Here is a 26,296-nt window from a genome sequence, read left to right as displayed (position 1 = left end):
GCTTGTTATTGGGTACACTAAGTCTACCTCCACCACCGTGAACGACCAAAGTTTCACCATTATCTTCCCACTCAAGCTCTTAAAAGCAGCCAACATAAATTGTGTACCATCTGAATGCAACAAGTTCTTGGGACGATTACGAGGGTGGATACAATGAGTCTGCTTAATGTGGCAAGACATTTGAGCATAGATCCCCAAATATAAAATCTTCTAATAATAATAAGACGCACAAAATTGTTTTAACTATATTACATAAAGGTGTTAGTTAAAATTTTGATGTTTGCTTCAGAAACTACTATTTCGAGATTTTACCAATATTTTTTTTTAAATATAAGCCCGTTTCTTAATTGTCATCCCAATCGACCCATTCTTCATACGTGTGAGTCACTTTTTTCTTCCTACTAAGAGCTCTTTCAAATGATAGACGTCGATCATTGTTCTCGTTTATACACGTCCTAATCGTATCGACAGTCTGCTCGATTTCAGCCTTGTAGTACAATAATGAGCGTAACAAGTCATCTGCTCGATTGCTGTCGGATCGGCTCAACGGAATTCTTAGTCTGTCATTGATTCGGAAAACAACCATAGACTTAGGTTTAATCATTGTGGAGCGCAAGCAGTCTCCTTTTAATCCACAGAACTGAAGAGAATAAACCTTGATATCTACTGGATTTATGAAACTGAAATGGCCAATGATATTTTTGAAGATGGTCTTTGCCTCCAGAATGAGTTTGAAATGATCATCCTTCACTTTAGTCACAGTGGCAGCTTTACCAACTTCAACGTTGGATACATCAATGAATAAACTTTTATAGTAAAAGCCAATACGATAATCGAGCTTATAATTATCCATTTTCGTTTCCCCGCTAAAAAATTAAAAAATGTTATTCTTCAGTTCAGCATAAAAATCTAAATTTATTTACCTTCTGATTTTTATGTCCATTCGGTCGGAGAAGAGTAACTCCAAAAGTCGGGCATATATCTTATGGTCAAAGTCCTTTTCACTTAGGAGCCTTTGTTCTTCAATGTCAAAAATGTGACTATTAATTTGATAAGCTTCGATCCTAATAATGATAGGTGAAATTGTTATACTTTTAGATACTTTTTATGATTAAGGTAGCATAAATTTGCACACTTACAAATGGGACAGTATTTTAAAAAAAAACAAGTCCTCGGATGATGCGTTTAGCTGATAGTCCAGAGTTTTACGATATTGAATATTGATATGGTCCGACTAAAAAAAATTAGTATGCGCTACCCTAGTTTGCACTATCATACTTTGATTATCTTACATTTTTAAAAGTTTTCAAAATTGCCTTCTTAAAGTCGTCTTTTAATTCATACGAAGCTCTTAGTACCTCTACACCTTGACTGTCATTCCAAACAATGACATGCGATTGTCCTGATGGGCCCGTGTTACTGAAGTCTACTATTCCTTCTTTATCAAGTCTATAGATATGGTTATGGTAAGTATTTATACTCAAGAAGAATATCAAATGCAAACATACGAATCTGCCAACTTTTTGTCCTTTGTGCTCTTAACATTGGTAAAAAAAAAAAAAGTAAACTAGTTAGTACTGTCATGCCGAAATAAAGTCGAGAAATATCAATAAAAACCTTTTTGGGCTGATGAGCCTTGGCCGCACTCGTCTCCCCTTTTCGTTTCAAGATGGATACTTCATTGGATTGTCGCTGTGTGGTTATCCAGTAGTCATCCATCATAGAAGTATCCAGACACTAATCAAAATAATCCAATAACGCGTTAAATACTGCCAAATTATTCATTTATAAATAAAACTACCTGGAAGTTGTCGTTTAAAAACTCTTCGGCAATAAAATGTTGTAGTTCCTCATCAACCACTTGACTTAATTTCACGATAGATTCCTTGAACTTCTGTTCACCATTTTCCCTATTCTTAAAACCAAACTCCATGTAAAAGGCTATGATATTTATGTACGGAAGGTTTTCTTTCAAGTATTTTTGTTGTGTTCTATTGTCAAATGGTAATTAGTTCGTGTTTCTAATTTTCTCAATGGCTTGTGTTCTTACGTTAAAATCATTTCTTAGTTAGCTTGAACGAATTTCTTGTGAATGACGATAAAAAGGTAGAAATTAAGTATGGGATATTCTTAATAGATATAGAAGCTGTATTAGGGTCCTTGTCTTTGGTGAGAAATATACAAGAAAGAAAGATTTTTTTTTGGCGTTCGAACAACTTTTATACCTTAAAATGATGACGAAGTTTTTTTCTCCTTAAGTTTTCGAAGTCCGTAAATAATGCATGAAGAGCATCAAACTCGTTTTATAATACAATATATACGTAAATGCACCGAATTTGGTAAGCTGAAACGAATTTTATATTTTGAAACAGGAAATAGTGTAACAGATTTTTTAAATAAACAATTATGGCCTTATAATCGTCTGTGTTGCGCTTCTGGCTGGACGATAAAATAAGAGCGAATCAAGACAAATCTATAGTATTATCTATTATTATCATTGTTCCTAGTCTTCAAGCTCGAAATGCTGTACACCATGTGGAGAATAAATTGTACTACTCGACTTTTTTTTATAAATTAGATAGGATTTGGTGTTTCAGGTTTTCGCCAAGGAGGCGAGATAAATCCAGGATTAAACCTCGTAACAAAGTACCAGAATCAATCCCGATATAGTGAAAATGTGACCAAAGTGTAACTAAACATGAATACAATATTTGTTTATTTATACACCCGGTGTATTTTTTTTTTGCAAATTTATTTATGTTAGATAGAAAGAAATTGTGCGACCTCTCTGATCGAATTCATCCAATCCTCACTGTTGTAAATAGGGTTTTGCGAAATGGAATAAAATGATCAAAAGAAAAAACAGCGAGTCAAAACTAAGATCTATTTTATTCCAAAAAATTAAAAGAAGAAAACTAAGGAGCATCCGCCATGCCTACTACGATTGTTTATCTTATTTTTTGTTTACCAATCTTATGAATATTATCTAATGTGATTATTTATGGAAAAGTTTATTTTATTAATTGGAGGTGGATTCTAGAATCTCTGTCTGGTTCTAGCAATTACTACACTCAGTTTCGTAAAAAGCAAAGGACTTTATGAATGATAGTAGGTTTAGAAACCACGATCCCTTCTAAGCTATCGATTTAAAAACAAAAATACCTGTTGAATAACTAGCTGGAACAATGATCAAGCATTTGGGTATTGTAAGATTTTCGCATATAATGTAAGGCGACAAAAAGCATTGCACCCAACGTGCCAGATCCTACGACACGGCTTCATACACCATGGCATACTCTATTAAAAAAGTGGCTGTCCCTGGGATTAGTCTTTGGGGGGCAAACCTTAGTTTGTACAGATAGTAGGTTTTCATCTTGTGAAGGCCTCTTTTGACTCTTTTCTCTCTCACATCGAACACTTTCTTATTCCACAAGGTATGCCCATGCTATGCAAATATTTTGTCCGTTTCAATAATTTTTCTGCAAGAAACACAACTTTCAGTTTAAGTGGAACTAAATTAATTCACTAGTGTGACCCTTTTCTTCCTTTTCATAAAAAAATGTCAAACTGGGCTCTACTCCCTACCGAAATTTTAGCTGAAGTCATTGATTATGCTCTAAGCGAAAGCAAAACTAAAAAGGCTTTTCAAAAACATTGCATGCTCATTTGTAAAGACTGGTCCATTGTTAGCCGAACAGCACTCTACAATCATGTAACTTTACACAAAGAAGCACAGTTCGAACCATTTCTTGCAAGCTTAACCGGATCCATAAATGGCCAATTAGTCAAAGAGCTCGAACTCCATTACAATGAGGAAAACCTGGAGTCCGCTTTAGGCCGATTATTAAAGTCATGCCCAAACCTGTCGTTGCTGCTAGTTCAAAAAGCAATGAAGAGCTCATTCTTTGAAAAATTACTATTAGAAATTGCGGCAGGGAATGGAACCAAGTTAAGAAGTATCCCGTTTTACGATCCTAGAGACCTGGACACTATTGACGTGTATGGAAATGCAACATACGCGTTAAAAGACAGACTGGAACATCTTCGTATTTGGGATTATAAATTAAACAAGACAGCATTTTATCAGAACGAGACACTGAACCGTTTAGGAATGTATAGAAATCTCCAATCAATTATCTTTCAACTTCAGGATCATAGCAACATCTTTAAGGTTTTCGAAATGATTCAATATTGTCCTACTTTGACTTCTGTAAAAATTGTAGCGATAACTGCCGATTTCAAAACAGGAAAGGATGTCGATATTGCAGAACCTTTCAATTTACAGCCTCTCGTAAATGTTCAGGAACTAGAAATAAGTGAAACAATAACAATCACTGCCAGGATTATCCAGTACATTCTGCTTTTATTCCCCAACCTAACAACATTTCTTTATGGTCAAAGTTACACGTCTTGGCGGTCTTTACAACAAAACTCTGCAAGCGTGTTAAGTTCATTTAAGGCACAAGGGTTGGGGATTCCTACCGAACTTTGGGTCCAATTTTTCAAGTTCATGCATAAAATAGATATTTGTCAAGTGTCTGTCCTTTTTATCAAGGATTATGTCGAGCTCTTCTCAAAAGTACCGTACGTGTGTGAAAATTTGGATATTATATATGCAGATTTTTATGGTGAAGATGTGGAACTTGAACCTTATTTCAACATTTTCTATAACGATAATTCAGACATGCATATTCGCAACATGTATCAAGAAGGTGAACTTGCTCGTCGAATTGTGTTTAAAAACGTCGGCAGAGAATACTATGCCGCTTGGCCGCATGATGGTGTTCTTCAAACACTTGGACATAATATAAAGGCATTGAATGTGCGAGTTGGTACCCCTGCCGAAATTGGAGTTCGAGGAACCGGCGTAGAAAGCATGGTTGAAGAAAACCTGTTCAATCTTATTTGTGACAATTGCCAAACTTTAGACACATTGTGGGTATCCCGTGGGACATTCAATAATCCGATCCAAGACTCTACGAGATCGCTCCAACACCTAGAACTAATCCAGTTCGATTATTGCAACTTTGATCAGTACTTCCTCAGTAGCCTGTCCACTCACTTACCTCCTAAACTAAAATTTGTGATTTTCTTGAGATGTACTGTAATTGCTCCCATGAATTCTGCTGAATTTTTTACAACGATAGACATGCCAAACACTTTATTCGACTACTTATTATGGAAGTCACCCGATGCTGATGAACCCGTCGAAGAAACAGTCTACCTCAAGATAACTAAACGCGAAGCTACATCCTACTATTACAAAATATCTATCGACAATCAGCTGGCCATGTCTTCATTCGAAGATTTTGAAGCTTCCAAAAACAATCCGTCGGTAGAAACCGTGGACATACGTTGCTTGGATATCGAAAAACTTATCTTCAAACGATCCGAAGTTCATTTTATTTTATTTCCCAAAAAAGAACCTGTCATTGGTGACGAATATGAATTTATGGCCTTGAGGGAGTTTCATAATTTTTACGATAATTATTAGATAAAATTAAAAGTATTGAAATGTTATGGCTCAAATACACTTATGTTATTTTCTGTTCATTGTAAAGGATGCAAATAGACACGGATCTAATATGTATACATTCGGCAGCCGCCTTATTTGATACCGTGCATGGATTTTTTTTTTTAGTTATTGCCTTATTGATTGAGACAATATCTGTCTAAACAGATTAGACAATACAAATATATGGGATTCCTTCGTTTTCTACTTGGTATATCTTATCAGACATCACAATAGCCATACCAAGACATGATAAAATGCAAACCTCTGTTAGCTTGAAAGATATAATTGGTTCCACCCCCCACCTTCCAGTAAGTAATTCTACTTAGTAGTTATTATCGTAACGAAAAACTTATTTAAGCCGCATCTATATAAGAGTCCTTGGATGTTCCTTTTATGCGTGGTATAGTACAGTTTTCAAAGAACATGTGGCTCTTTGTGACGAATTGCTACATACGACTTATCAAATAGACCTTTATCTAATTCCAGTCAATGAATCAAACTGTAGTTAACATGATCACCATGATGAATGATGACGAAGTCGTTGATATGTCTATTTAATCAAAAGATTTAAAAATACATGAACCATACAACGGCTATATTTTATTCAATTGGGTCGGGACATGTCCAATTACGGTCACACTTCAGCCAAAGTTGTCATGCTCCCAGATTTGTAATTCCCCTTTCCCCTTTTGTTACCACTTGTATTTTTTTTTATATATATTTATCGAGAAAAACTAAAAGAACATGACTTCTAATCCTGGTGTAAAACAATATAAAGCTTTAGGTGATGAAGTTTGGAAGTCTAAAGTCGACAAGATTGTAAGTATCATCTCTCGAAGTGATGAGCGCGTCATGACTAACGATAGAACAGAATGCCGAACTTTTTACCTTGACTTATGGTTCGATGGTGGTCCAATTAGTAAAGGATTTTGAGGATTATGGAGAAGTCAACAAGCAACTCGAGAAAATGTATGCATTGTTTCCATGGATGAAAGCGAGATGACTAAATGTTTTTTATTTTTTGGGGATTTTAAATATATAGGGGTTACAATATTGGACAACGTATGATTGAAGATTTTTTAGCCAGATCAGCTATCGGTCGTTGTTCAGAGTTCAGAGATACAGCAGAAGCAGTTTCAAAGGTAAAGTAGGTAGAGGAGAGTAAAAAAAAAAAAAAAGGGTGAGGATGGGCTTTTTTTTTTTGATTCTAAAGAAAATGTCAGGTCGGTTTCAAAATGTTCCTCAATATTACACCCAACATTGCCAACTGGTCTAGTGATAACAAGGAGTTTTCACTGATTTTTGATGAGAATCCTTTGACTGATTTTGTTGAATTGCCTGATGAAGCATTAGAGGGAGGTCTATGGTATTCTAACGTTTATTGCGGCGTTTTACGTGGTGCACTTGAAATGGTTCAAATGCAGGTGGAAGCACATTTTATCAGTGATACACTTCGTGGTGATGAAGTTACTGAAATGCGCATAAAGCTGGTGCGTTATTTGGAAGAAGAGGTACCGGTCGGAGAAGATTAAATATCCCCCCCCCCTTCAACATATATAAACACACTCACAACAACCAAGGATACGCATACGCACATAACACTACTGTATAAACTGAATACACATCTTTTTATTCTTTTGTAATTCTTGATTAATAATATACATGGGTATGGGCTTGTTCTATTGAGTTTTGTTTCCACGGAAACGCATGCGGGGATCCATCTAAAGGCCAATGTTAAAAAGACATGCTCGATCCTTTGAGTTCGCACTGTCACTTACCATGCCACGACGACAATCGCCGAAACTCTTCTTGATACTCACACATTCTGAAGGGACGTCTGCTTTATGCTCTTCTTTAAAACACTCTCTGACTGAATTACGTTTAATTAATACACAGTCGGATTTGAGCATGCACTCAATGAGTTCTTCTCTGATTTCTTTGCAAGAGGATGGCATGTTTCTTTTAATAAGGGAAATAAGTAAAAAGAGAAACTCTTACACTGATTTTTTTTCAAGATACACAAAAATGTAAAGCAGCCGGGGATTTGGACGGTTTCCCCCGGGTTGTGCGTTACCCTATTGGAGGCCTTTTTTTTTTTTTTATTTATTTATTTTTTCTAGATAAAATTTTACATTCTAAAGACACCAAAGTCTGTCTTTTCGATAGGAGCATTCAAAGAAGCACTGAGAGCTAAACCAAGCACAGTACGTGTATCACGAGGATTGATGACACCATCATCCCATAATCTGGCACTAGAGAAGTAAGGGTGACCTTCAGCCTCGTACTTTTCACGAATAGGTGCCATAAACTTTTCTTGTTCTTCTTCAGACCAACTTTCACCGCGCTTGGCTTTGCTCTCTCTTGTAATTTGAGCCAAGACATTAGCACTTTGCTCACCACCCATCACAGAGATACGAGCATTCTAAGTATCATTATATAAAACAAGTGTGTGAGTTTCATCTTTCAAGAAGGGGATTGTATTCAACTTACGGGCCACATCCATAAGAATCTGGGAGAATAAGCACGTCCACACATGCCGTAATTTCCTGCACCAAAACTACCACCGGTAATGATGGTAAACTTGGGCACCTTTGCACAGGATACAGCATTGACAAGCTTAGCACCATTCTTGGCGATACCACCAGCCTCCGCAGATGAACCCACCATGAAACCAGTGATATTTTGCAAGAAAACAAGAGGGATACCTCGCTTAGAACATAATTGAATGAAATGTGCTCCCTTCAAAGCAGACTCTGAAAAGAGAATACCGTTATTTGCAACAATACCTACGGGATTACCGTGGATGTGTGCAAAACCTAATGATTTTTTTTTATGTTCAGGTGAGTGTTTTCTTAGGATGAACGATGGTGACAACTTTACCTGTGATAAGACTGGTACCATAGTTTTCCTTGAATTCAGCAAATTTACTTCCATCAACAATACGAGAAATGATGTTTTTACTGTCAAAGGGCTTTCTCAAGTTATCACCAACAATACCACCAATTTCTTCAGCGGAATATAAAGGCTCTTCTGGCACACGAGTGTCTAACTGAGGTCGCTTCACCTTGTTCAAAGTACCCACAACTCGACGAGCTAATACAAGCGCATGTTCATCATCGAGTGCATAATGATCTGTTACACCTGAGGTTCTACAATGGAGATCAGCACCGCCTAGATCTTCGGGACTGATCACTTCACCAATAGCAGCCTTGACAAGAGGAGGACCGGCCAAGAAAATGGTACCTTGGTTCTTAACAATGATACTTTCATCTGCCATGGCAGGTACATAGGCACCACCAGCAGTACATGAACCCATGACAGCAGCAATTTGGGGGATGCCCTGAGCAGACATATTAGCTTGGTTATAGAAGATACGACCGAAATGTTCACGATCAGGGAAGACATCGGCTTGTCTAGGGAGATTGGCTCCGCCAGAATCAACTGCTCATGTTAATTAATACATGTGTAGGCTATGATACTGTCTATTCTGTGGGCTTACCAAGGTAAATACAAGGAAGGTTGTTTTCTTTAGCAATTTCTTGGGCACGAAGATGCTTCTTGACTATATGTTTTTGATAAGTAAAAGAATAAAAGCCATATATTACAAAGTAATTTACCTGTAATTGGGTAATAAGAACCACCCTATATATCATATGTGAATACAAAAATTAAAATGTAACGTCTATATTTTTCCCATTTACCTTGACAGTGGGATCGTTGGCTACAACCATACACTCAACACTATTTAAGCTCAGTCAAGATTCCCACGATATTTTTTGTTGTTGTGAGAAATCTTTTCTTACCCGTTCACGCGTCCAATACCAGTAATAATACTTCCAGCAGGAACATCATCATCATATAACTTGTGGCCTGCTAATGCCGAGAGTTCAAGAAAAGGAGAGCTGATCAAACCCAGCAAAATGAGTCCTTGGGGGCATAAACACACACACACACACACACACAAAAAAAAAAAAAAGAAACTTACTTTGGATCTAACAAACGGTTGATTCTGTCTCACAAATTAGTGGCTGATTCTTTGTACTTTGAGTCATTCTATTACCTGTCTCTGGGGAGCATCTTCTTTCGGGATAAATGTCTTTTACGAGCTGCCTCTCCACCACCTTGAATATTAAATCAGTATCATGATCCCCCCTATATTTTGTCTTTCCTTTTTTTTTACCCAGCTTAATTTTCTCAGTTGTCAAGTTCAAATCGTCCACTAATTTTTGCATTTTTTCGGCATTTTCCTATTGTAAAAACTATCAATGTCTGTATACCATTCTTTTCGCCCTCTGCTTGATTCTTACCTTGAAAGAAGCACTGGCTGTTTCCACATTGTTGGGTAAAACAGACGCATTATCTTCGTGGAGAGAATGATACTGGGATCGAAGTACAGTATTCAAAGCAAGTCTGGAAAAACGGCTTGTGTGGCGAATCAATCTCTGTGATAACATCCTTGTTATATGTTTATATAGAAAAAAATAAAGGTAAAAGAAAAAAGAAATTTTGAGGAACAGCGCTTTTAATACAAATGGATTTTCCCACGGCATTTTGGACCTTTTCCAGCGTCATGTGATACAAGATGTGGCCTACAGAGACCCCTTAACGCTTGTTTATTCTTTGTGGGATCCCAATTTCAGTAAGATGAAAATTTCCCCATTTCACACAACCACTTTTTAAATGGCGATATTTGATACACAGAGGCGTATTTTATCAACTTCCGAAGAATAAGAGCTCGAGTTATCATGGATGGTCGGGAAGAGTACCATAAGATATAAGTTACTTTTTTTTTTTTGGGAACTAGCGGCTGCTACCCAAAAAAAATCCTCGTGTTTGACTGGTCAGATCGTTTGATGTTGTAATTCGTTATAATTCCTTCATTGAGAAGGCTTTAGATCCGTATTAGGTGTGAACCAGCATTGTTTCGTTTATTCATCAGACACAAATCTCCGTCTCCCAAGGATATCTCTGGAAAAAAATAACAAGCCTTAGTCGTCATCTATCAGTCTCGTCACACGATGAGGAACGGGGAGAGTCACGGGCAGCGGGGCTTCTTGGGTTATCTTGCCGTGCAGGAAAAGGGCACTTTCTATTTTTTTTTTATTTTTTTTACCTGTTCTTACAAACAATTCAGAGACTGGATGGGAAACAACATATCCAACTTTACAGATATTGCAGCTATTGGAAGCTATGTAAGCGAATTAGGCGATGTCTATTACGAAAAAAGGCAATTATACACTTTTTGATTTCCTGAATGCATCTTTTTAACACTTGTTTATGCAAAATAAATAAAATAAATAAATAAAATAGTATTGGTACCGCACGATTTATGAAGACATTGCGTGGAAGACATAAAGATGGCTATGTTGTTATTAAACTATTTATCAAACCGGAATCCGGCATGTCGTTATTAAAACAAGTCAAAAAGTTTAATGGTAAATTCACAATGTTCCCATCGATTCATTGAAAGCCCATGAAATCTAAGAAAAAATTACCTCTAATTTATAATGTAGAGGAACGTGAAGCTTTAATTAATGTACCCAACGCATTTTATTTCCAAAGAATATTGAATACCGATCGAGCAGCGTTACTTGTCCGCCAATACTTATACAGCAGTTTATACGATCGCATTAGGTGACTATTTCCCCCAACACACACACAAAAGGAAACTTTATCTTAACCCGTTCTTGTTGCAGTACTCGACCTTTTTTAACAGTGATTGAAAAGAAATGGATTGCCTATCAGTTATTAAAAGGCGTGGCGGATTCGCATGCTAGAAACGTATATCATGGCGATATCAAGACCGAAAATGTCTTGGTGACATCCTGGAATTGGGTCTTTTTAGTCGATTATGCATTTTATAAACCCACTTATTTACCAGAGGACAATCCCGCTGATTTCTCCTTCTTCTTTGATACCTCGTATCGAAGAACATGTTACATTGCACCCGAACGATTCTATAAGTCTGGCACAGAGATTGATCAGAGAATGGTACATTTCCCTATTTTTTTACTTTGGCTGATTTGCAATACACTCATTTTGTTTTTCCTTTTTATTAGAAAAAAATGGCCGTCAACGATTATAAAAGCGAATTAACGCCTGCCATGGATATCTTTTCAGTTGGATGTGTTATTGCTGAGTTGTTCTTGGAAGGTACGCCCTTATTTACTTTATCTCAACTATTCAAGTATAGAAGTGGAGAATACAATCCAGACACCAGCTTGGAGAAAATTGAGGATAAAAACATTCGGGTAAATCAAGGATACACAGGGGAAATCATCTACGGTGACACATTGGTTTTTTATATATATATATTAACAGCATTTTATAAAAGGATATGGTGAAACACATGATCCAAATTGATCCAACATCTCGAGTGACCGCAGACGAATATTTAGCAGAATGGCACGGAAAATCCTTTCCTCACTACTTTTACTCGTTCTTGTACCAACATATGAGCACCATGATTGATAAAATTGATCATCAACATCCACAGGCTGAATCTACCATCATGTCAGCCTTATCATCAGCTTATCCAAGTGTCAACAGCAAAAATTCAACCAATGCAGATGAAAAGATTGATCGTGTTTTTTACGATTTTGAAAAAATCATGTATTATATCTCTTTCCCTTGCGATGATCTTTCCAACGATGGTGAAAAACGTAGAGCTCGAACAGGTAAGAATCCTTCATTATAAAATATGTGTATAGGGTAGTGAAAGTAAAAAAAAAAAGAAAACTGATAATATAATCTTTTCTAAGAATTGTCAAATACAACTACAGCTTCATCGGTAAAGCGACCAAAAAGATATACATATGTATAAATTGATTTTAACAACTTGAATAGATATTACTTCCACCCACATCCAATATACCTAATTTCTCTTCTAGTACTGAGAATCCTCCCATATCTTATAAGCCTGGCGGTATGTAGACACAATTGTTAATAGAATACACAGGTGTACTAAAAAAAAACTTTATTGTATGTAGAGGAGGGTTCTTTAATCCTTTTGTCATTTATCTGCTCAATGATAAGAAATACACTGTATCCCAGTTCCAAACTAAAAGCGTTAGATATATTACTCGCTTTAGCTGAACGTCTTCCCGATGATGTCAAACTGGATCGCCTAGTACCTTATCTGATTGTACTCTTAACAGACGAAGCCTCTCTTGTTCGAGCCAACGCGATCAAGACACTGACACAAGTGGTAAAATCAAATACTACCATCTAACCTTGGGGGGTTTTTTTTCTCTTTCTTTACGCAAACTCATCTCTTCAATTTTATATTTATAGTTGTGTATGGTAGAATCAATTTCGCCTATTAACGCCCGTATTTTCCCTGAATACATTATACCCAGCATTCGTCCATTTTCAACTGACCCCGATGTTCTTGTACGATCCACGTATGCCAGTTGTATTGCCTTGTTAGCCGAAACCGCGCTTCGATTTTTAGAAATGACGCAATTATTAAAAACAGATACGGTATATCCTGTAGCAGACACAGACACGGAAGATCTCGATTTTGAGGTAAGTTTTATTTAAAGGTCATTCACCCTTAAACATATAAATGACTTACCTATTTTTTTTTTGGGGGTGGTGGCACTAGTCTGCTTATGATTCTTCGCTTCAAGATCTTCATGCTGTGATTCAGGAACAGGCCACTATCTTATTGATCGATAGTGAAAGTTCTGTTAAGAGAGCTTTGCTCACGAACATTACTTGTCTTTGCGTTTTCTTTGGAAGACAAAAGGCCAATGACGTTTTACTTAGTCATATGATCACCTATCTCAATGATAAAGATTGGATGCTCCGGAGTGCCTTTTTCGAAAGTATCAAGGGAGTGGGTACCTTTGTAGGTGCAAGAAGTCTTGAGGAATACATTCTACCCCTCATGATACAAGCATTGACAGGTATATATATATAAATAGAAAATCATAGATAGATAGATAGACACTTAGACTTTTATATATATATAGATGCCGAGGAATTCGTGGTGGAAAAAGTATTGAATTCACTCACCAGTTTAGCAGACCTTGGATTATTTCAAAAGATGAAACTATGGGAACTCGTCGGTATTGTTTGGCCGCTTCTTTGTCACCCCAATGAATGGATTCGAAATGGTGCTGTGGGCTTTATTTCTTCTACTGCCAAACATCTACCCAAGACAGATGTGTGGTGTATCGTCTATCCTTTAATCCGCCCTTTTCTCAGGTCGGATATTGCAGATATCAATGAAGAGTCATTGCTCCAAAACATGGAAACACCCGTAAGTGTTCTGTTTATAGCCATTTTTGTTTTTTTCGTTTTTTTTGTAACACATAGAATGTCATTTTTTTTTTATAGATTCCTCGTCAAGTATACGAGCAGTCCATTATTTGGGCTACAAAAGCTACTCCTCGATCCAACTTTTGGAAGACACAAATAACAAAACCTACAAAGCAGGCCGCTTCCACATCCAAGTCCCCGCGTGCTTCTTCCATCCATCCTTCTGAGCGAAAAGGTAATAAAGCACAAAACAAGACAATTTTTTTTTAAAAAAAAAAAATTAATGATAGGGGACGCGATTTATAGATTCTTTATTCAGTAACTTTTTGGATAATGAAATGCACGATAATTCTAAAGAGTAAGTACCCAACCATAGGATATAGAATTCTCAGATAAAGTGAGTGTTTCTTTTAACCATTCATGACAGAGACGAACTTCATTTGGAACGTTTAAGAGCATTTGGTATGTCTGTAGAAGATGAAGAGAAGTTACGATATATGCGGGAGTATATTTTTAAAGTGTCTAAAACAAAGATAAGGTAAAAATTACTTGGTTTTGATACATGACGGGTGTATCTATGGATACGTTGGAATTAATACTTTTTTTTTATTAAAAATATAGTCGACCCAAAACTGCAGATGATTTCAATATGGAGGTAAGCTTGAAAAGAGAAAAGAAAGCATGATTTTGCAAACAAAAAAAAAAAAAAAAAAAATGAAAATCTAACCCCCCCTAAAAAAAAAAATAGCGTGGAGAAATCCTTCTCAAAAACCTCAATGTCACTCCCATGACAGTCTTCTTACCAGATCTATCACAAAAACTACGCTCCATGAAATCAAAGACAGCAAGCGTAACAAAACCAGTAGAAACTTTGTAAATGATAGATTCAAATCAAATAAAAAGAAGACAGTTATCTTACTTTCTCTTTTCTAGGACCACCAACAAGACACAAACATCCGTGATACCAAGATCCATTGTCCAGTCTCGTTCTCGAGACGATCTCTGTAAAATAAGTCGAGTGGCGAATCAACCTCATATACAAGCACTTGCCACCAGTAGTATCACGGCCAACAAAGAAAACCATAATCATCATGAACGTTCCTCCTCGATCCCCATTATCAAAACAGGTAATCGTGCTATCAACTCTCCTATTCCAAGTCCGTCGGATTATACCTATGGATCTAGTATACCTCGCAGTTTGGAGCGACCCAAGAGTAAAGCAAAAAAAAAAAAAAAAAGTCTCATGGAATGAATTATTGTTTTAAACCTCCCCTTAATTAGGTGTAATATTAACTATGGATGCTGTAAAGAGCAAACCGGTGCATATTAACGATCCTGTTGAACTTAGTATCATGACAAAGGATAGCAAAAGCAATAGTGATGAAACAGAGAATACGGAGTACCTTTATGACATCAGCTCTGGTAAAACAACAATAGGAACAGAAAGAAAAAAATATCTAGTTTTGACTCTTTACATATAGTTGGATATGCTCATTTACAAAAACTCTTGTACAAGATTGCTATGGAAGCATTTCCTCCTCATATCCCAGGTAAAAAAAAAAAAAAAAAAAAAAAAAAAAAAGGAAAAAAGGCGCCCACACATGTTACTTAATAATTAACCCTTGGTGTACAGAATTTTCTGCAGATCCATTAGTGATGAAGCGTATTCGAAGACTCACACAGGGAACACCCATAGCGAAAAACATCAATAGTTGGAAACCCGAGGGAACACTTGTAGCTCATTTCACCGAACATACAGCCACTGTCAACCAATTGGCCATCTCTTGGGATAATCTCTTGTTTGCTTCCTGTTCAGATGATGGTACAGTCCGTATCTGGGATTGCTCTCGTTTTGAAAAGAATGTCACCAATCGTTCTCGTGCCACTTACAGTCAACAGGGAGGTCGTATCAAATGCTTGACTTTTATTCAACAGACCTATAGTATTGCTGCTGCTTCAGATAATGGTAGCATCCATGTCTTCCGGTACGTTCATTCTTCCCAAACACAATTTTCTATTCAGACACTCCCCCCCCCCCCTTAATAACTAATTATTATTTCTTATTTACGTAGTGTGGATATTCGAAATGCAGGACAGGCTTTGAAATTTTCTAAATGTGTCACGGTTCGTGAATACCAGTTAGTGGATGAACATGCTATTATTCTTAAGCACTTTACCAGCAGTAAGTCTCTTTTTTTTTAAAAAAGTGTGAGAGGGTAATACACACATGTTAACTTTTTTTGTTTGTAAAGATGCTTCCAATACAATGGCAGGATCCAAATCGACCCTGATGTTTGCTACAACCAAAGGCAACATTTACGCTCTCGATTTACTGACGATGGAGATTATTTGGAAGTTGGAGAACCCAAAGAGTCATGGTATTATTACAGCCATGACGATGGATCGACTCAACACGTGGCTTTTAGTAGGTACGATGCGAGGTATCTTGACCATGTACGATTTACGGTTCCAGATCCCATTAAAATCGTGGCTTCACCCCAGTAAGAGTCGTATCAGCGCATTAGTGCTCAACCACGATCCTCGTACGGAGAATAAACATGTGATGATTGCAGCGGGACGAAACGAGGTCTCCGTGTGGGATATTGTGAGCTTGCAATGTGTGGAAGTGTTTGCTGTTAAAGCGGGAGATGAAAAGACAACGGGAGTCATGTTGGAAGCCTATAAGGCTTTAGAGGCACCTCGAGATACGGATATCTTGATCCATTCCTTTACAAACCATGAATCCAAGTTTGAGGAGAATTCAATCCGAGCTGTGGCATCACCCTTTGATTGTAAGTTTATGATTACAGGTGGTCAGGATCGTAAGATTCGGTTCTGGGATACGTCGAGAGTGGAAAATTCCGGTGTTGTTCTTGGTTTGGATATGGATGAAGCAAAACCTCGACACAGGTAAAAAAAAAAAAAAAAAGACTTAAATATATCTATTTTATAGTGATAAACTAATGGTGGGTTTTTTTTTATATGTGATGTAGCACAAACACATTTGACACGATCAAATTTCACTTTGAATTCACACAATCCAATAAGAGTCAAAATACAACGAATATAGGAAGTCGCACAAACGCATCGAACCAAGTTGTGAATAATAATGGGATCACACAACAGCAATATTTAATGAGAAATCACACAGATGCTATTACAGATATTATTCTTGTGACAGAAACAACGTATCCCTTAATCATTAGTGCAGACCGAGATGGTGTTATTAAAGTCGTATCCTAAAAAAAAAAAGGGTTATTTATTTTTTTAATTGGCCCAGTGTTGAGTTGATATGGGTTCGTAGTGCAGATCGAAGCTCGAGTGTCCGTTGCTCTGGCTCCATGGTTTTTAATTTTGTCTGTAATTCGGGGATGGTTGTGAGGATAGATTTTTTTAGAGTATCTAGATTAATTTTCAGACATTCCAAACTGTATACGGGATCCTCCACTAAAGAAATACAATCAGATAAGTTTGTTCTACTGCATTGCCTTTCATGTTTTTTTTTTACCTTTGTGTTTCTTTGGGGCATCTGATAGAAAGGAAACCACATTGATGCAGTCGTCCAATTGGTCTGACTTATCTTGCAGGTCTCGTATCGCATTATTCAGATAATGTTGCAATTTAAGTTGCTTTCATGGGAAAGAAATGAGATACATTATCTCTCTCCTTTGTGTTTCTTTCTCTTACTTACAGTGACCAGTTCCTCTCTGATTTGAGTTAGCTGTAAATCCAATATTTTCTCGTGGTCGGGTGTGAGGTTAGTCTGGATGTCTTCTAAATAAGCAGGTTTGATATCGAGTTTTTCGGGTATTCTAAAGATGCTTTTCAGCATGTATCCTTGAAACTTGTTAAATGAACGGTCCAGTTCTAGTTCTGTGCGTAATTCAAAGCTTCGAATGGCCTAGAGTGTTTATTGTTTAGTGAAGGCATGGTGGTTTTAGGGGGGGTTTTTTTTACCTCTTTTATTTCAGCTTCCTTTTCAGGACATAGTGAAGTAAAATGCACAATGAAGCCTTGTGTGATATTATAAAGGCAGAGGTTCATGGCATCGTATAATTCGTCAATGAGTTCTGATGGCAAGAAGCCAAATATTTCCACTAGTAGAGTGTGGTCAATGAAATCGTCGTGTTTTGCCATGAAGTATACAAAAAAGAAAGAAGAGAGAGAGAGTCACATTTTTTTTTTTTGTTTTTTTTTGCTCCGAATATAAAGAAAGAAACATTTCTGTGATTTTCTGCACCCCAACTCTTTTCTTTTTTGTCAATTAAAAAAAAAAAAAAGTCCTTGACTAATATTGACCAGTAAATAAATAACATAGAGTCTGTAAGTAGAACAAAGAAGTATTAAGTTGTACGCGTTTTTAATTTTAAATAGTAAAAGCACTCTTTCTCCCTTTCTCTCTCTCTCTCTCTCTCGTGTACCATATTCTTTTTTCTTCTATTATTATTACTATTTCTTCTTTTTATATACTCTACAACAACTATGGTTCCAATAGTCCCCATGAATTACAACAATGAACACTACAAAGCATACATGAATGGTAATGAATACCAACAAGCTCCTCCTCCTCCTCCTCCTCCTCTACAACATCAACAGCCAATGCCTATACCCATGGCTCTTCCCATGATGAACCATCTTATGGCTCCTCATCACCTTCATCCTCCTAATTTCTTTGCTCATCCTCCACCTCCACCTCCTCCTCCTCAACCCATGTATGCTACGGACGGCAACAACGGACAATATATGGACTATGTACAACCTGGCTATCATACGAATAATGTGGGATATATGCACGGTAAAGAAAGTAAACAAAGAAAAAAAAAAAAAAAGACAGGATTAACAAAAAAATGAAAAAAAAAAGTAGGATATTATCCAATGATTAGTGTGTATGTTCCTGCATTACAGAATTCATTTGCGATCAGCTCTTCAATTCTCTGTCGTTCACCTGTGCTTCATCAACGTATTATGGATGACCCATCAACTTCACTTGAGCTGGATCTCTATGTGCTTCAAGAAACGTTTGATATCATTATGGGTCATCTCAATCGCCCAATTTCCCATCAAGATATCATTTTTTACGCTTCAAAGAAACCTCATATTGCGATTGAATTACTTGAAGCTTCGGAAGAATTAGGTCTTGAACAATTGTTGGATCCCATCTTGGGCGCATTGAATCATAATCTCAATCATCAAAAGACTGCCATGATTTATGTGAATGCTATGGAACCTTATCAACCGTTGGAGGAAGAAGAACCTCGTCGATGGGTAGAACTGTTGGAAGAAGATGTGGTTTCGTTCATGGTCAATGGATTATCGGCTCAATTGGATGCGTTTTCGACACACGTCAAAGTGAGTGGGGATTTTTTGATTGGTCAGATTCATGCCTGTGGTTACATGCCTTCACGTACTCCCCCCAAACATGGATTGATCGATTTGGCTCGTGCCTATGCCGCTTTGCCTCAACATCTCATGATTCGTTGTCTGGAACATCCTAATTTACCTGTTCAGGATGCTATTCAACGCTCCAGCTTTGCAAAGACAGTGTTGGCCATGGTCGAGAGTATGAATCAACATCAGCATCATCAACATCAACAACATCAGCAGCAACAACAGCAACAGCACCCACCTCCTCCTCCACAACAACAGCAACAACAACAGCAACAGATACGTCAAAATCAGCACTCGACTAGTACAGGTAATCATCTGATGGCTGTTATGAAGTTTGAAAATGGAAGAGATACTATTGCTGTGGTTCGTCAAACTGGATTAAAGAAAGGTTCATGGGATCCTAAACTTTACGAGTTGCATCAATGATCAAAAACATTTATATAAAAAAAAACAGAAGAAAAAAAAAAAAACAAGAGATATAATTTTTTTTTGTTTTTTTTTTGTTGTTGTTGTTTTTTAAGGGTAAAGATGAATACTCTTCTTAAAATCATCTACATAAACTCTTAATCTAGCATATTCAGGTGCAACAATATCATCTAATTAGAAGAAGAAAAAATGTTTTTTTTTTTTTTGTCAATAAAAGTATTTTAAAATATATACATGTATAAATCTTACCTTCACTGTAAGCTCTTCCTTGAACACCATAGGCTTTTACCAGGTAGCTCCAGAGTCTTTCACTAACAATATCACCATGCGTCTCTGGCGATGGACGGAATTTATCCATGGGCAATCGAATATTTGGGTCTAAAGTGCCATTACTACGTGCCAATTTACTATTCGTGATCTTTCCAGGTAAAGGAGAACCCTCGCCTACATATAGGTGTAAGCTACAATGATACTCAACCAACAAAAAAAAATTATTATTAAAAAAAATTCAACTCACGTGTACGGAATAACATCCAGGTTCGACCCCACTGCTTTTCCACCAAGTAATGCTTCAATGACATATCCTCTCTTCTTAACTCTTGCACATAGAGCTGATGCTCTGCTTTGCGTCTTTTATCTAAATCGTCGCCCGAGGCAGGTGCCGTTATATACTCTACAATACTCTCCACCTTGGCGTTTTCCAGCTTACAAGGGCACTTGAAGCAGTACATATCCCCACTCGATAATTCAAGTTGGACAGGGAAATGCTCCTCATCCTCCACATCTGTCTCTAAGCACTCTCTACATGCTATATACGTTTTACTGTCAGTTACCTTTGTCTATCTCTCTCTCTATATACTTTTTTTGTATAAAAAAAGTCTCTCACCTTCGTAATGACAATTGTCACTCATGTTCAAAAAGGTGGCAGTCTTGGATAAACAGAGGTCGCATAAGGATGGGTTAGCACTCTTGAACAGGATTCGCTTGATTTCATTCACAGTGTCAGACACTTCGTTCAAGTGGGGACACTCTTCTGAGTGTAATCCATTGCTCAATGGCTCTTCGGGGCTAGCATCCTCTTCTGGCTTGTCAGGGGTAGTATCTTCTTCTGGCTTACCACTGCTAATATCTTCTTCCTCTGGCTTGCTAGGAGTAGTATCTTCCTCTGGCTTGTCAGTAGTAGTATCTTCTTCTGTATTGCTATGAGTAGTATCTTCTTCAACCTTGCTAGGAGTAGTGACTTCTTCTGCTGCATCAGTCGTGGTGGGTTCTTCGGCTGTTGTGCTTGTGGTAGTCACGCTAGAAGTAACATTGGTGACTTCTTCTGCCTTGCTAGTAGTATCCCTAGCTTCTTCTGGATGACTTGGATGATCTTCCTCCATAGGAATAGCTTCTTCCTCCACTACTGCTGCTGGTGGTGGTGGTGTTGATGGTGCTGGTGGATGACTGATATGATCATGGTCTTCCATAGTAGTGTCTTGAACAGAGGCTTGATGGGATGCTTCTACTGGTAATTGAGCAGTGGATGTATCTTGTGTGGAAGGCGTGTTATGTGTGACTTGTTCCTTGTGAGCAAGCGATCTTTGTTGTTGATACAATTGCACCCATGTCTGATCGGGTTGTTTGGCATGGACGTGAAAATCACGTTCGACGAGGTGTCTAAATACAAGTTCGTCCTTGATGAGATGACGGAAGGCCTTGGCACTTGAAGAAAGTTGGGATATGCTTGCAACGTCTAAAAATGTGGTGATATTGATCAACACTTCGGTCGTCAATTTTTCTATTCTACTCTGGTTACTAAACATCGCGTACTTTTTTTTTTTTTATATCTCTTTCTTCTTCTTCTTCTATGTTATGTGTGTGCAAAAAAAAAAATATAAATATAAAAAAAATAAAGAGAGGAGGAAAAAAAAAGGCGAAAAAGAAAAAAAATAATGTCGCCTTGTTAAAAAAAAAAAAAATTAAATTTTTTAAACTGACACGATTGGTTTGTGCATGGTGGGACGAGAAAGTAAAAAAAAAAAAAAAAAAAAAAAAAAAATTGTGTACGCGTAAAAATATACATGACGCACATATAAAATTCATGCATGATAACAACATTCACCACGTATAAGCAACCCTACTTTTAATATGTAAAATGATACTCATAAAATATATAATACATAAAAAAAATAGATAAAAGATCATACGTACATCCCAAAAACAATTTATCTATTTTCAGTGACCGATCTAACTAACTAGCGGGAATGGATGAGTTGCTTGACAGAGTTTAAAAAAGTATCAGCTTCAATGGCTTCTTCTCTTCCCTTCTTCATTGATTGGAATTCTCTTTCTAGTTTTTCAATTTCTCGATTTACTTTAGCTGTTTCCATGATTACCACTGCATTCTGTTTAGACACTTGATTTTCATGTAGTTCAAACCGTCTCGTATAAGCAAGCATCTCATTCATCTCTACATAGTCTTCTTCTTGTTCATTCAACTTTTCAATCACTCGATTCCTAAAATCTTCAATCACACAAGCCTCAAGCACATCTTGTGTACTCGCCCTATCCATCATTAGCTTTCCCTATTCCCCCCAAGCCTTTATTCTATTTTTCTTTTTCTTTTCAATCCCTTACTTGACTTTGGCTACTTCCGTTTCACACTCCCGCTTAAATGCTTCCATCTGCACTCTACCTAATCGAATCATTTTCAATACATTAGTTCCCAGTTTCTTGGCCAACAGTGGAGCTGTCTTGGCCAGAATCTCTTCTTCATCATATTCATCCTCCACCTCCTCTTGCTCCTCCTCCTCCTCTTGTCGTGCTTCTTGGACAGCCTCATGTAAGTCTTCCCCTTGCACAGGCTCATACATGTCTACGCCATCATAGCCGTAATCATCATATCCCATATCTGAATCCATCGTGTAAGTAGGAGGTGCTTCATTCATCTCTAAATGCACCTGGTTCATCTCCTGCGTCGTTATGGGTGGTGTTTCATCAGTTGTTTTATGAGCCTCCAAATCCACCCGGTCCATCTCCTGAGTAGTTATGGGTGGTCCTTCATCATCTACTGGCATGTGTGCTTCATCATCATCCATCGGTAACTGTGCTTCCTCGCTCACGTGTGCCTCCTCTTTATCCATCGGTACGCTCTCATCCATCGGTACGCTCTCATTCATCGGTACGCTCTCATCCATCGGTACGCTCTCATCCATCGGTACACTCTCATCCATCGGTACGCTCTCATCCATCGGTACGTCCTCATCTGATGGTAACCCTGCTTGATCAGGTTCGTTCGGATGATCAATGTGCACATCTTCCATCTCTCGAGTTGGCAATTCCTCATCTAGTGCTTCAGGCGTCTCTTTCGTCTCTTGCGTTGGTGGTAAGCTTTCCACCTCTTGCGGTGCTTCCTCTCCCTGATCTTCTTCAGCACTCAGATGTACGTTTTCCGTTTCTCGTGATGATTCCTCTTCTAGTCCAGCACCAGACGCTTCAAGCGTCTCTTCCGTCTCTTGCGTTGGTGATGGTAGTGGTGCTTCCACCTCTTGTGTAATCGTAGCCGGTACTTCCTCCCCCTGATCTTCTTTGACACTCAAATGGATGCTTTCCGTTTCTCGCGTTGATTCCTGATCTAGCATCGGTGGTGGTACGGTTTCATTGGGTTGTGATGGAACTTTTGCTTGTAGCGATACTTCTTCATCCAATTGTATCTCCTCTCTCATTTCCTCTGGTGTGTGTTCCCTGTTTATACTTGCGGTACGATGCACGAGTAGAGGAGGTGATACGGCTCTTTGTGAGGCAGATCTGACACGGATGGGTCTATAAACAAAGTCATCTTCTACGAGCGCATCGGGTGAAGGAGGTATAAAAGTGGATGTGTGGACCGGTGCATGCTGTTGATCTCTGTCTGGCGTGTATAAACCTACTTGAGATGTGACGGCATATCCCTGCGTTGAGACACGACTGGAGGACACGCTAGGCGCTTGGGGTCGAGGAGTGGCTGAATCCATGAATTCATCCAGAGCGTGTGTCACACCGTGATAAAACTTGGGTGAATTGGAACGAGGACGTTTCGTACTGGCTATCGATTCGTCAGGATGAGAACGTTTCTGAGACGTTTCTTATGTTGGTGTGTGTTAAAAAAAAAATTAGAAAAAATAGTATAAAAAGATTGGGGGTGTGTTTATCGTTTACCAGTGGAAGGTTTAACTTGAAAAGAATCCAATTTTATACTACGATTACTGACATTGGTGCGACGAGTAGAGGTACTTCTCATGGAGGTGAATCCAGAGATTTCGGAAAGGGTTGTGTCGGGTACACCTCCAGGTAAATCCTCTATTCAATGGAGGGAGTTTTTTTTTTTAGTAAGAGTTGTTCTCTGTGAGGTCGTGTTCATTGTTTGCTTTAACCAACCTGTAGGTACGACAATAAACGGTGTAAGCACACGTTTTATTTTATCGCTGTATAAAAAGAGATTAGGTCATAAGGTAATTAAAAGCAATGTCATTTATACCCTGAGCCCTTCAATCGTTGTCTTAATCGCTCTTCATGATATTTGTCCAACATGTCTTGTATAATGTAGTTATAAAAGAGGGTGTAATACGGGGACTGACTGCTTTTTTTATTTATTTATTTTAAAATATACTCCAATAAAATGTTTATTTTTGTCAAGCAAGTTAAAGTATCGGAATAGTTGTATTTAACATGGAAGATATCGATGGTTTCTTTTGCCAGTACTCGTTATTGGCGTCTTGATGACGCGAGAGCATGGGAGGTAAATGAGTCAATGGGGGAGATAGTAGTGGTGATACGGCAGCTGCAGCTGTTGCTGGTGTGTCAGTAGGTGTTTGGCAAATGGGTTCAGGAGAATGATCAGGCATATGTGATGAAGAGGTATGAGGTGGAGATGGTATCAAGTCATGGTTATGATAAAAGGCGAATAATTCGTCGCCTGGCGAAATATCCTTCTTTGTCCAACATACAATCTGATTCTTGATCTCGCCTTCATAAAATGCTACATTGACCTTTTCTCGAATGGTGGTTTCTTTGATATAATGAAAAGGACAGAGTGGTGCGCCATCATGATAATAAATGCGTCCATTCTTATCGGTGGGATCAATCACGGTCTTTTGATACATGTAACTGTACTCGGATGCTTGTCCTATCCCATCCTTCATCGAGTCAAACTCATCTTCCGTCATGGGTACGCCGAAATAATAGCCTAATGGTATATTATGGGGTAATGGACGACTTGCAAATAAGCCATAATAATTATTGTTATTGTAATAATGATAATTATCGTTGGCAGACGCTGTGGATTTCTTAAGAGCAATAATATCCTGCCATTGACGAGGTGTACCTTGTTCATCCTTGTGTTCTTCCTTCTTGGTCTTTTTTACGACCATACTCTCACTCTTTGTTAAGTTGCGTTGTCTTTTACGGTTGGCTAAAAACTCATCAAACTCGGTAGGATACGTTTGCATAATCTCGAGCTCTTTCACGAAGTCCAATTTAGGCTTCTTTTGCGACCCAAAACAGTACGGCCAATCATGTTGCACTAAATTCGCCTGCCATTCGTTGTACTCTTTAAACGCACTTTCAAAGCTACCGGGTTCAAACGATAATCGGAAATGCATGGACTTGCTGCCATCAGGCTTAAACGGTATAAAGTAACGATCGCTATTGTTGGTCAAAATAGCTGAAGCCGAGTTCATGGGTGTCTAAAAGAGAAAGCAAAAGTGTCAATTAAAAAAAAAAAAAAGAACCTCTTTATTTTTTTATTTATTCATTAAACACATTACCTTTCCTCGAAAGACTTTAGGCACTAACCTTTCTTCACTAATGCGCTTGTCGTTTGCTAAAGCGGACTTGATGAGGTCTGTACGAGCCATGGTCTTTTCGGTATGTTGCCTGAGAGCCAAATACAACATGTAGGCTTGATTATGCCAACGAGGTTGTTGGTTGGTCGAGCTAAATCGATTTGTTTTCTTTCGCTTGTAGGCCTCTGTTGCGCTGGGCTTCACCATCTTGCAATACTCTTCGGCTGAACGTTTTGATTGACCCGTCTTGTCATCTCTTGGTGTACTACATTGACTGTCAAGCATCTTTTTTTCTCTCTCTTTTTTTTTGGTTTTTGTTATATATAAAAAAAAGAAGACAGCAATGTTTTTTCTTTGAGGATTGTTAATACGCGCGCGCTAATAAAACACGGGCTAATGAGTTTGTTCAAGAAGGAAAATAAAAAAAATAAAAATAAAAAAAAATAAAAATAAAATAAGCTTTTTGTGCTTTATAGCCAATAAAATTTTACTGCAAAAGAACCAATGAAAGATAAGTTTAATAAACACTTTGCCTCTTTAATAAGAGTTACTGGTTAACGTGGAGGTACAATTGTCTTTAAAAGTGTGTGTTATCCTTTCGTTATGACATGTAAAAAAAAAAAAAAAAATCGGGATAACTGTAAAAGTTACCCCTACTCCTTCCTCCCGAAAATTGATCAGGTGCTTTTAATCCAAAATGTCAAAATCGCACGCTCGCTTTATCTGTGTCTTTTACTTACTTTTGTTGACTTAGGTACCTCATTTAACTTTGTCAACATATAGCTTAAATAAACGCATTCGAAAATAAAAGTTTAAAAAGAGGGATGCAAACCTACAAGGGATTTTGCCCAGCTTTGAGCATACCCATAACCTTCTCCTAATTATCATTCTTCTCTGA

The 26,296-nt window shown here is 37.8% G+C and overlaps 14 protein-coding genes across 14 annotated transcripts; 7 read left to right on the top strand and 7 right to left on the bottom strand.

The window, feature by feature from the left end:
• Window positions 1-56: 56 nt before the first annotated feature.
• Window positions 57-2,088, bottom strand: EV154DRAFT_519937 (uncharacterized protein). The gene is made up of 10 exons (XM_051602774.1): window positions 2,051-2,088; window positions 1,867-1,991; window positions 1,785-1,801; window positions 1,618-1,744; window positions 1,509-1,537; window positions 1,293-1,449; window positions 1,140-1,234; window positions 924-1,064; window positions 307-866; window positions 57-165 (listed from the first exon to the last, which is right to left on the bottom strand). Exons 4-9 carry the CDS (start codon window positions 1,717-1,719, stop codon window positions 344-346), a joined length of 1,047 nt encoding a protein of 348 aa, XP_051454184.1. The 5' UTR covers window positions 1,720-1,744; window positions 1,785-1,801; window positions 1,867-1,991; window positions 2,051-2,088; the 3' UTR covers window positions 57-165; window positions 307-343.
• A 1,255-nt stretch (window positions 2,089-3,343) lies between these two features.
• On the top strand, window positions 3,344-5,531 carry EV154DRAFT_605347 (uncharacterized protein). Its single transcript, XM_051607467.1, has 2 exons — window positions 3,344-3,434; window positions 3,530-5,531. The coding sequence occupies exon 2, from the start codon at window positions 3,560-3,562 to the stop codon at window positions 5,492-5,494; it is 1,935 nt and encodes a 644-aa protein (XP_051454183.1). The 5' UTR covers window positions 3,344-3,434; window positions 3,530-3,559; the 3' UTR covers window positions 5,495-5,531.
• Window positions 5,532-6,036: 505 nt separating this feature from the next.
• Window positions 6,037-7,158, top strand: EV154DRAFT_519929 (TRAPP I complex). The gene is made up of 4 exons (XM_051602773.1): window positions 6,037-6,334; window positions 6,387-6,484; window positions 6,558-6,657; window positions 6,739-7,158. Exons 1-4 carry the CDS (start codon window positions 6,260-6,262, stop codon window positions 7,045-7,047), a joined length of 582 nt encoding a protein of 193 aa, XP_051454182.1. The 5' UTR covers window positions 6,037-6,259; the 3' UTR covers window positions 7,048-7,158.
• Window positions 7,135-7,721, bottom strand: EV154DRAFT_330628 (cytochrome c oxidase assembly factor 5-like protein). The gene is made up of 2 exons (XM_051594992.1): window positions 7,294-7,721; window positions 7,135-7,236 (listed from the first exon to the last, which is right to left on the bottom strand). Exons 1-2 carry the CDS (start codon window positions 7,468-7,470, stop codon window positions 7,195-7,197), a joined length of 219 nt encoding a protein of 72 aa, XP_051454181.1. The 5' UTR covers window positions 7,471-7,721; the 3' UTR covers window positions 7,135-7,194.
• EV154DRAFT_519928 (methylcrotonoyl-CoA carboxylase beta chain) lies at window positions 7,559-10,002 on the bottom strand. Its single transcript, XM_051602772.1, has 11 exons — window positions 9,823-10,002; window positions 9,696-9,762; window positions 9,576-9,636; window positions 9,501-9,524; window positions 9,319-9,417; window positions 9,217-9,256; window positions 9,133-9,157; window positions 9,015-9,077; window positions 8,396-8,956; window positions 8,006-8,331; window positions 7,559-7,937 (listed from the first exon to the last, which is right to left on the bottom strand). The coding sequence occupies exons 1-11, from the start codon at window positions 9,967-9,969 to the stop codon at window positions 7,644-7,646; spliced, it is 1,707 nt and encodes a 568-aa protein (XP_051454180.1). The 5' UTR covers window positions 9,970-10,002; the 3' UTR covers window positions 7,559-7,643.
• Window positions 10,003-10,578: 576 nt separating this feature from the next.
• EV154DRAFT_469950 (uncharacterized protein) lies at window positions 10,579-10,846 on the top strand (the record flags this gene model as incomplete). Its single annotated transcript, XM_051597839.1, has 1 exon — window positions 10,579-10,846. A coding segment is annotated over one exon (191 nt), but the record flags the coding sequence as incomplete, so codon positions are not given.
• EV154DRAFT_389162 (kinase-like domain-containing protein) lies at window positions 10,824-11,449 on the top strand (the record flags this gene model as incomplete). The annotated part of the gene is made up of 3 exons (XM_051595088.1): window positions 10,824-10,950; window positions 11,029-11,149; window positions 11,212-11,449. Coding segments are annotated over 3 exons (486 nt in total), but the record flags the coding sequence as incomplete, so codon positions are not given.
• Window positions 11,450-11,580: 131 nt separating this feature from the next.
• On the top strand, window positions 11,581-15,823 carry EV154DRAFT_426868 (armadillo-type protein; the record flags this gene model as incomplete). The annotated part of the gene is made up of 15 exons (XM_051596326.1): window positions 11,581-11,766; window positions 11,850-12,192; window positions 12,277-12,305; window positions 12,362-12,440; window positions 12,505-12,722; window positions 12,809-13,042; window positions 13,122-13,425; window positions 13,492-13,781; window positions 13,859-13,974; window positions 14,208-14,318; window positions 14,402-14,435; window positions 14,529-14,630; window positions 14,727-15,018; window positions 15,262-15,330; window positions 15,414-15,823. 15 exons carry the CDS (start codon window positions 11,581-11,583, stop codon window positions 15,821-15,823), a joined length of 2,817 nt encoding a protein of 938 aa, XP_051454177.1.
• A 520-nt stretch (window positions 15,824-16,343) lies between these two features.
• Window positions 16,344-17,023, top strand: EV154DRAFT_426850 (uncharacterized protein; the record flags this gene model as incomplete). The annotated part of the gene is made up of 3 exons (XM_051596323.1): window positions 16,344-16,690; window positions 16,774-16,829; window positions 16,944-17,023. The coding sequence occupies 3 exons, from the start codon at window positions 16,344-16,346 to the stop codon at window positions 17,021-17,023; spliced, it is 483 nt and encodes a 160-aa protein (XP_051454176.1).
• On the bottom strand, window positions 16,907-17,947 carry EV154DRAFT_330490 (uncharacterized protein). Its single transcript, XM_051594991.1, has 4 exons — window positions 17,738-17,947; window positions 17,472-17,681; window positions 17,289-17,409; window positions 16,907-17,227 (listed from the first exon to the last, which is right to left on the bottom strand). Exons 1-4 carry the CDS (start codon window positions 17,915-17,917, stop codon window positions 17,040-17,042), a joined length of 699 nt encoding a protein of 232 aa, XP_051454175.1. The 5' UTR covers window positions 17,918-17,947; the 3' UTR covers window positions 16,907-17,039.
• Window positions 17,948-18,032: 85 nt separating this feature from the next.
• On the top strand, window positions 18,033-19,829 carry EV154DRAFT_330438 (uncharacterized protein). Its single transcript, XM_051594990.1, has 3 exons — window positions 18,033-18,103; window positions 18,155-18,584; window positions 18,642-19,829. Exons 2-3 carry the CDS (start codon window positions 18,263-18,265, stop codon window positions 19,592-19,594), a joined length of 1,275 nt encoding a protein of 424 aa, XP_051454174.1. The 5' UTR covers window positions 18,033-18,103; window positions 18,155-18,262; the 3' UTR covers window positions 19,595-19,829.
• Window positions 19,685-20,976, bottom strand: EV154DRAFT_426836 (uncharacterized protein; the record flags this gene model as incomplete). The annotated part of the gene is made up of 4 exons (XM_051596322.1): window positions 19,685-19,764; window positions 19,844-20,038; window positions 20,112-20,402; window positions 20,481-20,976. 4 exons carry the CDS (start codon window positions 20,974-20,976, stop codon window positions 19,685-19,687), a joined length of 1,062 nt encoding a protein of 353 aa, XP_051454173.1.
• A 618-nt stretch (window positions 20,977-21,594) lies between these two features.
• Window positions 21,595-22,737, bottom strand: EV154DRAFT_519922 (uncharacterized protein; the record flags this gene model as incomplete). The annotated part of the gene is made up of 2 exons (XM_051602771.1): window positions 21,595-22,141; window positions 22,214-22,737. The coding sequence occupies 2 exons, from the start codon at window positions 22,735-22,737 to the stop codon at window positions 21,832-21,834; spliced, it is 834 nt and encodes a 277-aa protein (XP_051454172.1). The 3' UTR covers window positions 21,595-21,831.
• A 1,518-nt stretch (window positions 22,738-24,255) lies between these two features.
• Window positions 24,256-25,605, bottom strand: EV154DRAFT_426860 (uncharacterized protein; the record flags this gene model as incomplete). Its single annotated transcript, XM_051596325.1, has 2 exons — window positions 24,256-25,299; window positions 25,381-25,605. 2 exons carry the CDS (start codon window positions 25,603-25,605, stop codon window positions 24,256-24,258), a joined length of 1,269 nt encoding a protein of 422 aa, XP_051454171.1.
• Between the last annotated feature and the right edge of the window lie 691 nt (window positions 25,606-26,296).

The sequence above is a fragment of the Mucor mucedo genome, assembly GCF_025094135.1.
Source record: "Mucor mucedo strain NRRL 3635 chromosome Unknown EV154scaffold_99, whole genome shotgun sequence".
Classification (NCBI taxonomy): domain Eukaryota; kingdom Fungi; phylum Mucoromycota; class Mucoromycetes; order Mucorales; family Mucoraceae; genus Mucor; species Mucor mucedo.
This window is presented reverse-complemented; position numbering and strand designations above follow the sequence as displayed.